We start from the raw sequence: 15,531 nt of genomic DNA, 5'->3' as shown, positions 1-15,531 counted from the left end.
AGTGAAGGAGTTGATGTGCATCAATTGTGAAAATATCTAATCTAATTGGCAATTAATCAGAAATGTGTACATCAAACCCCCCTTAGGATCTTATGGCTCTGGTTTGGTTTTTCCAGCCTTTAAAGATCCAGCTAATACTACATTTAGTAGAGATGTGCAATTCTACTCTACTCGACATGTTAGGATATACATCTCTTAATTAAGAGTCACATTTATGATATAGCAACCTATGCAAACTATATTGTTCTAAATAAAGCAACCTGCACTTGCCTCCTGTTTGAAAGTGAAGTACAACAAGGTGAGACCATACAGTGAGACAGGTGAAAGTGAGAGCACCGCAATAATGCGAGATGCATTATGCACACTGACCCTGTGAGGTACTAACGTGCTAATACCGATCCTTCATTAAATGATAACCATTCTTTTTTTAATTTTTTTTTTATCCCCCTCTGGGTTGCATGCTCGCGTCCAAATGATTCACCATCATCTGTGAGACTGAGAAAGGAAGCTGCAGCCTCTTTTCCTCTCTTCCCCAGCCAGCAGTGAAGCAGCTGCTGCTTCTTCCCAGGCTCTGCGGCTCCCAGCACAACCGTGCATGTTTTAAACAAAAAAAAAAAATGACTGAAGAAGAACCCAACACGTCGTCAGGGAGGAAGACAACGTTGAGGTAAAAAAAAAAAAAAAAAAAAATATGTGTGTTATCTTGATGCGTGATGTTCTGCATAGCTAGGCACGGGAGCTAGCTGTTAATTCGTGTGCACGTCTCTTGTGTTGTGGTGAAGTGTCAGCGGGGTGATGAGGCGCTAAACACTTGGAACATTTGAATGTTACATCAGCGGAGGTGTTCAGGTCGATCCGCTGGTAGCATTTATAGCTCAGTCACAATTTGTTCAGTCATTACTATGCTAACCACAGCTAGGTGGAGAGGATGGGCTCACCACTTCAGAGGGACGATGAATGTAAAAAAAAAAAAAAAAAATTCCAACATGCAATTATTGTTAAAGATTCAATGTGGGAAAACAGTCGTGTTGGTGTTAAAATATCAAAGAAGGAGTCATAGTAATTTTAATAAATATGATATGTCAGGCGTGATACAAACTTCAATTAAAGCTTAGAAGTTAAAGCCAGAAGGTTTTATAAACGTAAAGAAAATTGTATTTCTCAGTAGCCTTTGTCGCCGACAATAAAGCTTTAAGGAACATTTTTTAAGGCGCTGTCAAATAAAAAGATAAAGGACCAGGACATACGAGGAAAACCAAAAAAAAAAAAAATGCAGCCCAAAACACAGACAAGTCAAGAATTGCCTTTCAAAATGTATCCCGCGTTTTAGTGATTAAAACATGAGCCTTCAATGTCTTGTCTGTTTTGCGTCTTGTCATCCGTAATGAAGCACATACATTAGCATAACACCAACAGTGCTCGGACTCAGCAAGTCTGTTGTTGACATTTTGCATAAATGAATGATGCTGCGTTCACTTGGCTTCAGGAAATTTGTTTTCCCCGTAGCCGGAGGTTCAGAGATTATGCATTCAGCTTTATTTGTGTTGCACATAAATTTTTTTTTTTTTTAAAAACTCCGTCACTTTGAACCAATTACTGTGTGTAATTACTGAAGGGGGAACACAGGCACAGAGGGGAAATAAAATGTTCAATGTTCATTGCGGTGCTTCACTTGAGAGCTGACTCTATTCAGGTGACATTTGTATGTGTCATGTCATCTGTTAAATTTCAGATGATTGATGACTTCTTTTCAAATTGCTGCTTAATTTTTAGGATCCTTGTATTCTGCATGCTGGCTCACTGCCAGGCCTTACTGGGACACTTTAAATAGGCCACAGCCATTGTTAATGTTAGTGGCAACACTTGGACTTTCCCTCAATGTGACAAGTCAAAACATGACAAAAGGCCTGCTGTAGATAAGATATACATGCATGGCATATATTTGGCACATATTTGCATCCAGGAACATACGTGAGTCTGTTCACAGATTTGATGTTTTAAACTTTACAGTGAGCAACTCATTGCAGTGAAATTATTTACTGCTTAATTTATTGTAGGTAGGTTAATATTTAGAAGGCATTAAGCCAATCAAGATAAAGATAAAGATAAAGATAAACTTTATTGATCTCCCATGGGGGAAATTTTTGCATTACAGCAGCTCAAGAAAACAGGAGACGGGAATATAATTATTAAAAATAAAAATAGAAGTTAAAAATCAAACATATTTACATCAGTTAAATAAAAAAATACAATAATGGAAAATTACACAGTAACTACACTGGAAAGAGTTATTGTTATTAAAAAAATACACACAGTGTGTAGCATGAGGTGGTGAATGTATGGTGAATATATATATATATCATAAATGTTAAATAAATAACTATGTAGTCCATGAACACTTAATGATCATTGTGGCCTTTGATGTAAAGTAAGCTAAGTCGCAAGTAAATGCTCAAATTCAAACTAAATTGAATATTATCATACTTTTATGTTCATTTGCTGATCTTGCTGTTTGCTATAGGCTACACCTTCTTTCCCATTGTCATCAAACGCAGCATCAAGCTCTTTGCAATGATTGGAACTTAGGCAGCCAATCATAAATCTTAAAACACACTAAGGCCCGCCCCTTCCCTCTAACAGCCAGTCAGCTTTGGGTAAAGTGGAGCTGCAGTTCCTGTAGTCAAAAAGCACATTGCTTTGACAGAGAAGAGAAAGCTGTTGATCATTTAACAATCTGATTGAGCTACTGACTTTTATGTTCCTCGACATAATGCCTACTGCAAGGTAAGATCCAAGTGATTATAATCTCTAGTGTTTCCACAGGGAGGATCCTTCTTCTGTTGTGATTAACTTTTTTTTAAAAACATGTGCTCATTGCACTTTCAGTTTACAATGAGCTGAGAGGAAACACGTCAAGAAAACATTACATTTCAGATTTTTAAACTTGATGTGCAGTTTCAGTGAGTCTTGGTTTCTTGCATGTTGAAGCTTAACTGCTGCACAAGAATGAACAACATTTCAGTCTGTGAATTCAGCTGGACATTAAGTATGTTTGTGTCTCAAGTTTCATGAAAGTTGGGTAACCTATAGACTTTGACCACTATCATATCTTGTTGCTGAAAATGTCTAGATAGAAGAATCTTGAGAGGTAAAGATGCTACCTTTAAAAAAAACCTTCTGCTTCAATGTGCAAACAGTTGTCCAACCATACATTATTCTGAAGGCTTTAAATGACACTCAAGTATGTGTGAACATGAGGAAAAGTGACACATAATTGTCCTTTATTTTCATCTTTTCAATGTTATCAATTGCCTTCTTTTCATTCGAAAAATCTCCATCTGAAGATTCGGAAAGGAAACTTATTCAATCACAGTATATATTTATTAGTGTAAGCTGAAGATGGATCTCTTTAATGCTTTAAAACAAATGAATCACTTTCTTTTGAGCTAATTTACAAGTCTTTTTGTCGCTTTTATTGTCCTTTTTTGGACACGTGTTAGTTAAGAGAGTTCTGATAATCATCCCTCATTAATGTTTTTTAATTCCGCTCATCAGAAATGGATGATTTTCGATATCACAGCAGGCTGATTGTCTCCTCTGTCCACTCACAGCTGGTGAGTGGGAGTCTTTATAATACAATATGGTTTTTGTCTCCTCACAGTGAAAACACACTCTTCGGGATGGGGAATCCCTTGCTTGACATTTCAGCTGTTGTGGACAAAGATTTCCTCGATAAGTAAGTCTACACCACACATTTCTTCTTCGTCTTTGTTTTTTCAGCTTTTCAGTTCTGACCAATTTGTTTAAAACATTTTTGTAATCCTTCCTCAAGGTTTGGACTGAAGCCTAATGACCAGATCCTCGCTGAAGACAAACACAAAGCCCTGTGAGTCCAAACTTTCTCTGGGGCACCATGTGCTTCAGTAGTGAACCGCAAAGTGTTAAAATTACGTGGAGCCAAATAAGGGATGCACTGGTCATTCATACCCAGTACCATCTTGACACTTAAGCTGCAGCGCTCAAAATAGCTGAGTTATAAATCAACCCTCTGTGGGAGCCTCAGACCCCCACACACCCACATGTTTCCCATTCTGAATTTGGGCCAAACTACACTTAAGATGCCTCGGAAGTTACAAACATTTAATCTGCATAGTTAATTTAAATACACGGCACTAAAGCCCCACAAGATTTTTGAGTAGGGGTTCGCTGAGCTTGCACACTCCTTTTTTTCAGACCTTCACTCCCCCAAGTTGCAAGGGGATGCAACAGTAATTGTATAGCCTTCCTCAAAAAATGTGGTTGCATGCCCCCGGGAGTAGCACTTGTCTCTTTTGAAAGCGCCTGAAATAAACACGGACGGTAAAAAGCAAAGAGACTAATTTAAAAAATGTGGACAGAATGAACACCTTAATTGCAGACTGACCCTACACCGCCCTCTTTCCTCTGTTTGATAGAGTACAGATGGTGTCTTTTCAGGCAATTTGTCTGTGTTAATGCTAGTGCACACATCAAAAAAACTCCACCATCTGCAAGTAAGATGAAAAAGACGGTGATGTGTGTGTGAGACAGGGGCGTCTCCAGATTTTTGGACTGGGGTGGCCCAACTCGGGCACTGACTAATGAAGTGGTGGCCACAAATAAATATAGATTATTTACCCTTTCTAACTTCACCAGTCACATCTTCTTTGTAACACAGGATAGTTTTCAACATATGTCCCTCCTCTGACAGGGCTAATAACAGGATAATAGGATTTTTTTGGGGTGGCACCTGTGTTGGCCAATCAGATTTCTGAGGGGGGGGGCTAATGCCACCCTTGGCCAAGCGCCTGGCATGAGATGTTTTGAAAGTCTCTTGGATTCATCAGGATGAATCTTCTATTTAGTTTTAGTGTCTCAAAAGTAGGAATTTAAATAAACTTCAGAATTATAATTAAACTTTCTAACTAAAATAAGAGAACATCTTTATTCAGGTGCTTCGGCTTTGTGCTGGTATTTTGGTCCATTACAATAAACATAGTACAAAAATAACAAGTAGAGCAAAAGTCATAAAATCAAAATGGACTGTGCAATAAAAAACAAACATAAAAAAAGTATTTGTATTTAGGGTTGTGCTCTAAGAACTCAGGCCTTTTTAAAAGTAACAAGGTGCAGGAGTTGATAAGAAAAATGAAAGATGATAAAATTAAATATGTCAAAATGTTGAGAGTTGAAGCAATCCTGCAAAGTCCCAGTAAAAAAAAAAACACACATAACTTGATCCATCAGGCTGTTGAGTTATTAATTAAATGATTTTCTTTCAACAGCATGATGATGACTGTAGTTAGGATGACTTTGATGCTGATTAGAACTCTCAAGAGGAGCTGTCCATGTAGTTGTTGATGAAGATATGTTCACTTTAAAAAAAAGAAAAAGTGCTCTGCCTCTGTGCACTGCCTCTCACCACCTGTGTGTCCGGTCAGACTTGAAGCTGTTCGTTTGCACTTACTGACGTTGTTTCGTCCTCTAGATCCTTGCTTGTGTTTTACTTACTCTCTGACGTGTGTCCCTTTTTTTTTGGATAAAAGCGTCTGATAAATGAATCGTAGCATTTTTTTTCTTTCCTAACCAAAAGTCTATTCTGGCGTCATGGATGTGGTCTATGATCCTCTCTCGTTCATTTGGCTCCTGATAGAGCTACAGTACCGGACAATGTGTGTTATATTCACTCACAGTCTGCTGCTAGATGGCTTGTCTCCGTTTGCTGCACTCACTCTCAAAAGCGAAAAAAAATCACTTTTTTTTCTGGCCGTTATTTACCCAGAGTCACTGAGCTGATATATTGACAGGAATTTTAGTCTCCATTCTCACCTTCACACCTCGAAGCTGTCCAGTACATCCACGGTCTTATCTGTTGGCTGTAAGATAACAGTGTTTCACTTATCTAGTGTCTGCCGAGCAGCTCCACTGGAGTAGTTTGGTGTTAAGCACTTTGCTTAAGGGCACCTCAGCAGTGATAACGTGGAGGGAGGGAGGGACAAGCTCTGCTCTCCAGCTCCTCCAAAGCTTCCATTAAATCCATCCTGCTCTCCTTGGAATAAAGGTGACCAGTCGAGACAAAAAATTCCAGAAGAATCGTTGTCCAATTATTTGGATACAGTCATTTTAATAGCATTATATCTTGTCCACCATTGTTTTTTCTACATTAGAATACTGCTGAGTCATATTTATTTTTAAAAGATGGAAGCCTTGTCTTTTTAAATTCCTCGTCTAAGGACAATATTTGTTTGTCTTTGATAGCAAAATGTTTAAGTTTTGAAGTTTATAGAAAATTAATTTTCTTAAAAATAGAACAAATGATACTTACACTTGAAACCTGATCCAGACCAATAAATCCGATAACTGATATTATTGGCTGATATGGGCCTATCACAGATATATTAGTTAACTTGGCACTGTCTGCAGTACATGTAGCAGTGCATCGCTGAGCAGATTTAGTTGTAGACGGGATAAAATGATTTCTTTTTAAAGCTCCAGTGAGGAGTCTTTAGGGGGTTAGGAGACAGACTGCAGTGAATGCTAATGACTTCATAAGTCCTACAAAAGCATTCCAAACCATCAGCGACAAGATTGAACATTTCTATGTAATACTTTGAATCCCTTTTAACTGCTGACACTGGGTAGGTGACAGATCACATGAGGTACATCATGCTTTAGAAAGAGCCTTTGTTCACTTTTTTGCAAGTGCAGATGCACAGAGAGATACATTTGACTATTATAGGGCAGCAGTCTTATCATAAAATAACCCACTCTTACACATAAAGAAGAAGATGATCAAAGAGTTAAAAGTCTACCTCTTTGTCCAAAGGGGGCAGCGAATATAACACAAATGGAAAGACCCTCACAGGAGCTTTAAAGACATCTGTTTGAGAGAGAAGAATTGAATGAATGAGTATCTTAACGTAATCATACCAAAAGTGTGCATGCACATAATAAAAGCTCTTTCCTAAAAGCAGCTCAGAATGTCACTTTTCTCAGTCTGTAATCGATGCACTTTTCGACTCTTAAATAGGTCTCAAGATTAGGGTCAGGCTACACTTCTCAGTGATTATACTTAAGACCACTGTGAATGCTTTGACGCAGATCTGAATCGCAGATGTGTTTTTACAAAAAAAAAGACAAAGTCAGAGGATTATTCAGCCTTTGCAGAGTTCCTATGAAGTCTCATGTTTGCAGCGTGCATGTTAGCTTAACACTTTCTGACCCTTTTTTAGAAGGAAAAACAAATCGGTTTGAGTGTCCTCAGAGCCAAGCGAAACCAAAATGCCCAAATTATAGTCGTAAAAGCCACAAGAGTATTGCGTACCCAAAATAGAGGCCGATCAGTACATCAGACAGTCTGTACCTTACAATGGGCTACCTTGTCAGTACTTGTTACCTCACAAAGGGACGCATGTGACCTTGGGCGGTAACAGCAGCAGATGCAGCGGCAGCACAAAGCAGCATCATCAGCAGTGTTGTTCTCCTGCAGCACAAAGGCAGCGGTGTTATCTTTAGCCCCACAGACACCGTTCCCTCCATTCTGCACAAGGTCAGGGCAGGATTAACATGCGGCTTTGGTGGTTTATTCCCAGCACAATGCATTTCAATGCATATCCCCACCAACACCACACACACATCCTCATGGCAGTCAATTTATACAGGACGGTACATGTGGTATTTATTCGTTACATCATTATTGCCTAATGGCAGTACAAAGGAAGAAACTAAGCTTAAAAAAAAGAGTCAAATTCAAAGTGCAGGTCATTCACAAGGTCATCGGTCCATGGAAGAAAAAGAACTCGACTGAAGTGTTCTGACAAACATCATTACTTAAAAGGCCACAATAGACTTACAAGGCTAGTCTACTAACACTATTGTTGTGCTTCTGAATCTACAGAGTGTAACACGATTCATTTTTTTCTCCCCATCACCCTGGTGGGAGAGAGATCATTGGATGCAGTGCACTGTGGCCATGCCTGAATTCAATTATCTAGTCACAGCAGAGCCCATATAATCCTGTTGTGGCTGAGAAATTGCCTGCTGTAGAAACCATCAACATCCCTGTTAGTACTGGCTGGGGACTTAGTTTTTTCCCTCCTCAGAATAAGCCTCGCCTGTGACTTGCGATGCTTTTTCATTGCACTTCAAATGTTCTACAAGTTCCAATTAATTCCGAGTTTTCATTCTTACGGCTTTCAGTTTATTTTTACTTTAAAAACTGGTGCTGGAAGTGGATCAACAGAAATAACTTCAAATGTGAAGATGTGTTTCTTGTCTCTGATTTATATATTGTTATTAATATTAGTCATCTTTGGCTTTATGATGACATCAGTTTTGGCCGTGGAAGCTTATATATATATATATATATATATATATTTAGAGCTATAATTCTGCAATCATCGCGTTTATGTAGCAATCATTTTTTTCCAAAAATAATTCCCTTGTTAAGATGTCCCAGGTGTTTATATTTGTGTTGTTTTTTATTATTACTGCACACTTTTAATAATGGTGTTTAAAAACAGAGAGCAATTTGAACAGTTGATTGATAAAGCAATATATAGTTTGCTACAAAAGAAAACACATTTTTATCATCATCATGATTTGAACATGAACGTTGAACACATGGCAAGCATGAAAATGCAATTATAAGAAAAAACAAAAAAATGAATGTACATACTCTATGCACTCAAACTAAGCATGTGAGCTTCTGACCAATCAGATAAAGCCTTTGATACAAGAGTCATGCTATCACAACATAACACCAGACCTAGGACCTGTTAGCTAAAAGCTAATGCATGCTCCATTCTATGTTTCATCATTGGAATTAGGCCGGTGCAATTAATCGCAGTATCGTCATTATCACGATATAAATGCGTCACAAAAGTCTAAATTTATTGCTATAAATGAAAAAGTATTTGCTGTATACAAGTCCTGCGTCCTCACTTTTCATGCATACTTTTGACCTATCAGAGGGAGGTTTGTGCATAATGGCCATGCTCTCACACACTGCAGTGAGATAAAGCTCGAGCTAGATATCTGCTCCCCTCAAATAAAATGATTCCACTTTTGTGGTGGGAAAAAAACCCCAGCTCTTTGGATTCTTTCTGAACGATGAGCACAGATAGACATTGAAACTGTGAGTTCTAGTTAATTTGCACTCTTGCATTTTTGTTTATTCATTACACCTCATATCATGGCTACACTGAACTATGTAATCACACATTGCATATTTTTCTCATATTGTGCAGGACATTATTCCTGCACAATATGAGAAAATGGATGCAGCAAATTCTTGATGGAACAACCTTTGCAGCCCTTGTGTAAACTAGAGGAATAACTTCTCAGCTAACAAAACATCCTGTTGGCCTCGTGGTTAAGACGCATGCCATATCACCACGAGGCTGGGTTTGTTGACGCCCCTCTGGCTGTTTCTGTATTTCATACTGTTCTCTCTCTACCATGTTTCCTTTCTGTTCTATACTTTCTCCTCTTTAAAATAGAAAAACATGCAAAGAGACACCAACGTCCACTAAGGCTTAAACATCCATATATCATGTTGTGCATGAAACAAAGTCACATACCTATCACCTAAACACTGTTTATAAGGAAGCCGCTGCTTCTCAGTGCTTGTATAGTTAACATGATGTACACTGTAGTGGTTAGCCAGTCATGCTGTATATTCTTGCACTGCTTTGATTCAGATGATATTTCCAAGGTGTTTTTTTTTTTTTGGAGCATCAGTTTAAAGGCTTGTTTACAGTACATGTTGGTTTTTCAGAGGATGTCTAGAGTGGTTTGAAGTTGAGTACAACAGGAAACCAGCTAACCAAAGAAGCCTGTTTGACTCCCTCTCTGTTTTCTCAACACACATATTATTGTATATCTGTAGGAGAATATGAAATGTTTTAGGTCTTTTGTACATTTTTTTTTTTTTAACTTGACCCTGCTGCCATCATGCGGCTTGACGTTTACATTTTATACCTGCGGTGAAGGAGATATGTTTTGACTTTTCACAGTTCCTTATGTCATGTTATGTATAATTCCAGTTATGTAAGCTGAACTATTTGCCAAAGTTCGGTACAGTTTATACTGTCGAAATCAGAATTTGATTGCAAGCTTCTGAAATATTTATATTGTCAGCAGCTATTTGTCTTGACTGTTTTTTTTTTCTTAATATTGAACTTCAGTAAAAGATTGATGTACCTTTTTATGTCCAGCAGGGGGCATCAGTAGCCTGCTGTTTGAACCCCAAGAAGTCTCCACAGGAAACAACATGTCAACATAATGGAAACGCTCCTCTTTCTGCAGGAGATTATAATGTGGGCAAATAGACATTTTATTTCAGGATAACTAGGCATTACAGGTTGTTTAGCACACGCTACATTTCATGGCACAGCACCCACCCGAACCCTCCTGGGCTTGTTAACCGTATCATATTAGAGCTAATGATTATTGGTGTGTCAAATGGGTGAGTCATTGTTACACTGAGTGTATTGTCACCTCCGAGGGGGAGGGAAAAAAAAAAAGAAGATCAGCCAGCTCCTGAATATTAGTCCTGTTCAAACATTTGTTTTATGACTCCCTCCGTCCGATGATAATTAATTGTTTACTTTCTCATCTCTGGATGATGGCGTGACTCTTTTCAGAGGTTGTTTGCTCACAGCAATTAAGTTCATCAGTGCTCATCCTCCCTCTCCCCCCCCCCCCCTTCCTTTTCTCTCTTTCTGTGTGCTAAATGCAGATTAGCAGCGTCACAATCGCATCCAGAATGAGAGTAAACTCCTCATTATGCCGTGTGACCCTCTGCTGCATGAATAATTCAGGGCTGCAGTGTTAGTGGCTGGCTGTTATTAGCATTCCGGATGGCGAACGGGAAAGAGAGAGAGTGAGAGAGAGGGTGGGAGGCTCGTATCACTGACAGGGCTGACTCAGGGGGATCAGCCCTGGATTGAGACACACATCACACACACATCATCACACAACACAGGAGATCAGTGGAGGTGCCTCTCCACTCACACACCCTGCTGTCTGTGTACATCTTACACACCCCTGCTGCTGCCGTGCAGCTCAATCTGCTTACTGGGAGGAAAACAACAAAGGCCCCTCTCACTGAGTACATGCTAAACACTCTGGCTCCTGGGTGTGTGTGTGTGTGTGTTTGTGTGTGTGTGTGTGTGTGTGAGTGTGTTAGATTCTGCTCTGTAAACACACTTGACTCTATGCCTCTCTTTTTTTTATTTTTTTAATACATAATGAAGCAAAAGTGAGTGCTACAAACCCCCAGTGGAGATATCTGGTGTGAGGAGGAGACCCCCCCCGCCCTCCTTTTTGTGTGTGTGTGTGTGTGTGTGTGTGTGCGCGCGCTCACATGCAAGCATGCGTGCAGAAGCTGCATGTGCTTGCCATGGTGCCACTTCACTGGATGCACTCATGCTAGACTGAGTGTGTAGACATTACAACCCCCCCCCCCCCCCCCCCCTTTTTTTTTTTCACATCCCAACTCCCCTGTCTGTTGCTGAGGCTGAGTGCTGTACTACAGTACACTTAAACTCACCTCCGCCAGCCCGCTGGGGGGGGGGGGGGGGGGGGGTCAGAACATCCGGCTTCTTGCCGCTGAGGGCAAAGGTTGCCGGCCTGCATCCATCGGCCAGCCTCTGAGAGAGAGAGCAGAGAGAGAGAGAGAGAGAGAGAGCAGAGATTAATGGCACTCGACTGGTAATTGAGACATCAGAAACATGTTCAGCCGTCAAACGTACCGCTCTTGATGTTTTATTGATATGCATGAATCCGCCGATTTGGGGCGCTTGCATAAAACGGATGCGCTCAACCCGAGCCGTACTCATCCGTAAGAAATGTGGATCGAGACCTTTTGAATTATGAAGCGAGAAAACTTTTTCGCTTAAAAAGATGCCTCATATCAGATTCTGCTGTTGTTTCATGATTAAATAGGTTAACACAGTGTAATTTCAAGCATTTAAAGCCTACATGCTGCATCATAAGGGGTGGCTGATGCAATCATAATTAAAGCTCCGAGTTGCAAACGCCTCCCTTCTTGTTGATGGTGGCTGCCAGCAGGTGGTGCCAGAAGGAAACATCACAAGTCAAAGGGAGTGTAACAAACATAATCCACATCTCTGTCTCTCTCTCTCTCTCCCTGTGCATGTGGGCGTCCTCCCCCCTCCTTGTTCTCCGACTCCCCCCCCTTTTTTTTTTCTTTTTTTTTTTTTTTAAAGAGCGTTTTATAATTAAAATGTGGGCGTCTCAGCCAGCACATACAGCATGTTCAGTTCAGAAAAGCATGCTCTGGGCTATTTTTAGTCATCTTTGATCCCCTAGCAGCCACACAGGAAGAGCCACTGATGGCAGCAGCCGTTCTCCATGTAGGCTAGTTAGTGTACTGTCTGTGCTGATCATTTCTCTACACCTAGCCTGCGCGGGGGAAGAGATGGGAGGCCTGACTGGTGAGGCAGCAACACTCCCCGTGTGTTTAAAGTTCACACTGGGCCATATGGTCCCCGCAGTAGGGGGTGTTGGTGGAATTATTCACACGGAGCGCTCTGAATCACCAAGATCCTGGTATCAACCTCCAAGATAAGGAGGATGTCTCAAAGGCTTTGTGCTCGGGCTTCAAATCTCAATCCTCAAGAGAACACCAGAAGCCCCATCCATGCTTACACACTCCCATCTTCCCACTCTCTCTCTCTCTCTCTCTCTCTCTCTCTCTCCCTCGATGTGTCCCTCTTTCTCTCCCTTTCATGTCCTCTCTTACACACACACACACACACACACACACAGACACACACTCGCACTCTTCTCCCAAATCCACACAGAACAGTGTGACAAACAACGCCACCCTCTGCAGAGCCAAAGCAAAAAAAAAAAAAAAACCTGTGACATTCTAGTGGAAATAATGTGAACTCATCCTCCATCCATGACCAGATTTTGCCCTCTTCGCCTCATCCTTGAGTGCAGCCTAATTAGGTTTAGGCAGCAGTTTGTGTGCCAACAATTTGGTTTCTTCTGCTGCTGGATTATTAACGGGATGCACGTTGGTTGTTTCTGGATTCTAATGCAATTACTCACCCATTATGACCATGTAATTGTGCAGTCATTAATTGTGCATCCAGTCTATAATGCAAAAAAAAAGAAGAAAGAAGGCCTGGGTGTTGCTGCTTTATCTGCACCAGTGGGGACTCGAGGCAGGTTTTCTCCGCCGCACATGGATTTGGATACCTGAAATTTTGCCGATATCGTTCCGCTTTTTGTGCAAATGAACATTCATCCCTCAGTGTGGTGTATTAGCAGATGTCAGAGGAGGGGAACAAGGCCTCGCTCGCTGTTTGAACCATGCCTCATTTGTGTTCGGCACTTTTATGCGCCTCATTCTTCGCCATCTATTCCCATCCTGCCCTAATGTTCCACTGATAAGAATGTCCTATTCATTCTGCGTTCCTCACCAGTTGCTGCACAGAGAGAGAAAACGAGAGAGAGACTTAGGCTTTGAATGAAAAGCACATCTATTTCTGAGGAGGAGGAGGAGGAGGGGGGGGGGGGGAGCACTAGCGACGGTAGGAGATAATTATTGATTTGAAATAAGAAAAGATAAGGCTCAACCTTGAGCAGCCCCAGCGATAGCACGCAGAACAGAATAATTAATGGGCCTGTCTTGTGTCGGGACAAGCTTTCACACTGAGACGGGCGTATTGATTTTAAACAGATAAACTGCGTAACCCTTTGTGAAGGGTTTGACAAACAATTTAATTGGGGGGGAAAAAACAACAATATTCCTCACCCTTTTCCATCTCCCTTTCATCACCTCCCCGAGCTGTTTTTCCCTCCGCATGACCTATGGAAACAATTACTGTGCATCAGGCCTTGTACTGCCTCCAGACTACCAAGGAAGGCCGCTCGTAGGATGCACACGCTGATTGGGGAATCTAATCAATGGTGGAACCTGTCTCCGCTCCAGATGCCTGTGTTGAAATTGGGATTACTGAAGCCTTTTAGCTGCTTCTGTCAGAGAGAGAGAGAGAGGGAGAGAGAAAGATGGATCTGCCTGTTTAAATGTACCTGCCTGCTCCAGCTGAAGCAGAGATAATTTACTGTTCCTCTACAACCCTCCTCCTTCCTAATCCCCAAAGGAGAACCGCAAAGAAGCCCCCAAGTCCTCTCACTCCTTCCCGTGCCCTCCCCTGATTAGCGATATGCGCTGTTTGATCATGTTTCCCTGCCTGTCCTCGTGATTTGTAAGCTGTTTAAAACGTGAACGAGGCAATTAAATAAGGAACAACGGAGGAGAGCGGGTGCCGCGGCGATCATTAGCGGTGAATTACCCCGGTGTGCACTCAAACACTCGGGAGGACTCTCACGCCGACCACTCCCGAGGATCCAGATCCAATCTAGCCATTGATTAACAGAGACTTGTTCTTCCTGTGAAATCACTCGACGGGGATTTTAGGGCACTCATCCGGTCTTATCGAGATAGGCTAACATCAAAGGCGAATGAAGAGGGATTGGTTAAATGGGCTCCCCTTGGCCTCCATGTAAGAGACTTAAAGGAGCAAATCTTGAATTATTGCCTCATGTAAATAATCTACTTGTCTTTTTTTTTTGGAGGAACTCATGAGTCACTCGGGGGAAGAGAACACTCGTAGTTCTTTGGAAGCGCTCATATTTCCCTTGATGGGAAACAACGGTGGGGGCTCCATCCTCAGGAATGTAAACAACACGACATTCCCGACTTGTGTGATCTGCCCCCACATTTTGAACGTTCTAAGCCTGGGAGATGTGAAGGTATTAGACCTTTTTTTTTTTTTTTTTAAGGAGGACTGTCACGTCCTCTGAATACAAATATTCTATTCAGTAGCCTAATTCCACTAATTTGATATAAGCTGAAAAAATAACAGCCCCAATTAGTCTCAAATTGGAAGGTATGAAATTGAAAAATAACACCCTGCCTTCAGTTAAGAGTGGTATTTAAGCAGAGTGTCAGGGGCAGTCTCTTGTAAAGCAAGTGTTATATAACACAGCCTGTCTATACGTTAGTGGAATTCATGGCATAGTTGGAATTGCTGTTCCGTTGAACAACACCAGCAGGTTTTTAAAAGCCGAGGTTACTGGCTGAGGACATTTTGTTCAAAACAATTTCTTTTTCTCTGCTCCCTCCCATCACAGAGTGAGCTCAGACCGCAGTAGATGGAATGGGATTTTCTCTTCCTAAATGGCCAAGGGGGCCGTTTACGGTGTCACTACTATGGGATCACATGATGTTTGAGGGTGTAAAGGTCTCGAGGCAGCTGCTCCTTTTCGGATGGGATTTTCGAGGCATCCAAGAGCAGGGCCCCATGCTGTCTGCCCTGAAAGGTGGAGCAAATACTTCTAGGAAAAAAAGAAAAAAAAAAAAAAACAGGCTGAAATCCTCTGAAGCTGTGTGTCTATTTGAAATAGGTTCTGGAGTCCCTCTGCTGCCTTCATGTTATAAACACCCACAGTGCTCAAATTCTTCCTTTGTCA

The 15,531-nt window shown here is 41.2% G+C and overlaps 1 protein-coding gene across 1 annotated transcript in view; it reads left to right on the top strand.

Annotated features, from left to right (window-relative positions):
* The first annotated feature begins 2,639 nt into the window (after positions 1-2,639).
* LOC132955128 (adenosine kinase-like) overlaps positions 2,640-15,531 on the top strand; it is a 114,118-nt gene continuing 101,226 nt past the window's right edge. Inside the window, exons 1-3 of the mRNA XM_061027817.1 lie at positions 2,640-2,784; positions 3,662-3,736; positions 3,833-3,886. Of these exons, the coding sequence (XP_060883800.1) occupies positions 2,756-2,784; positions 3,662-3,736; positions 3,833-3,886 (158 nt within the window). The 5' untranslated portion in view covers positions 2,640-2,755. The remainder of the gene's footprint in view (positions 2,785-3,661; positions 3,737-3,832; positions 3,887-15,531) is intronic.

Source organism: Labrus mixtus, chromosome 21 (genome assembly GCF_963584025.1).
Source record: "Labrus mixtus chromosome 21, fLabMix1.1, whole genome shotgun sequence".
Classification (NCBI taxonomy): Eukaryota; Metazoa; Chordata; class Actinopteri; order Labriformes; family Labridae; genus Labrus; species Labrus mixtus.
The sequence above is the reverse complement of the archived record's forward strand: the minus strand, read 5'-3'. Positions and strand labels throughout refer to the sequence as shown.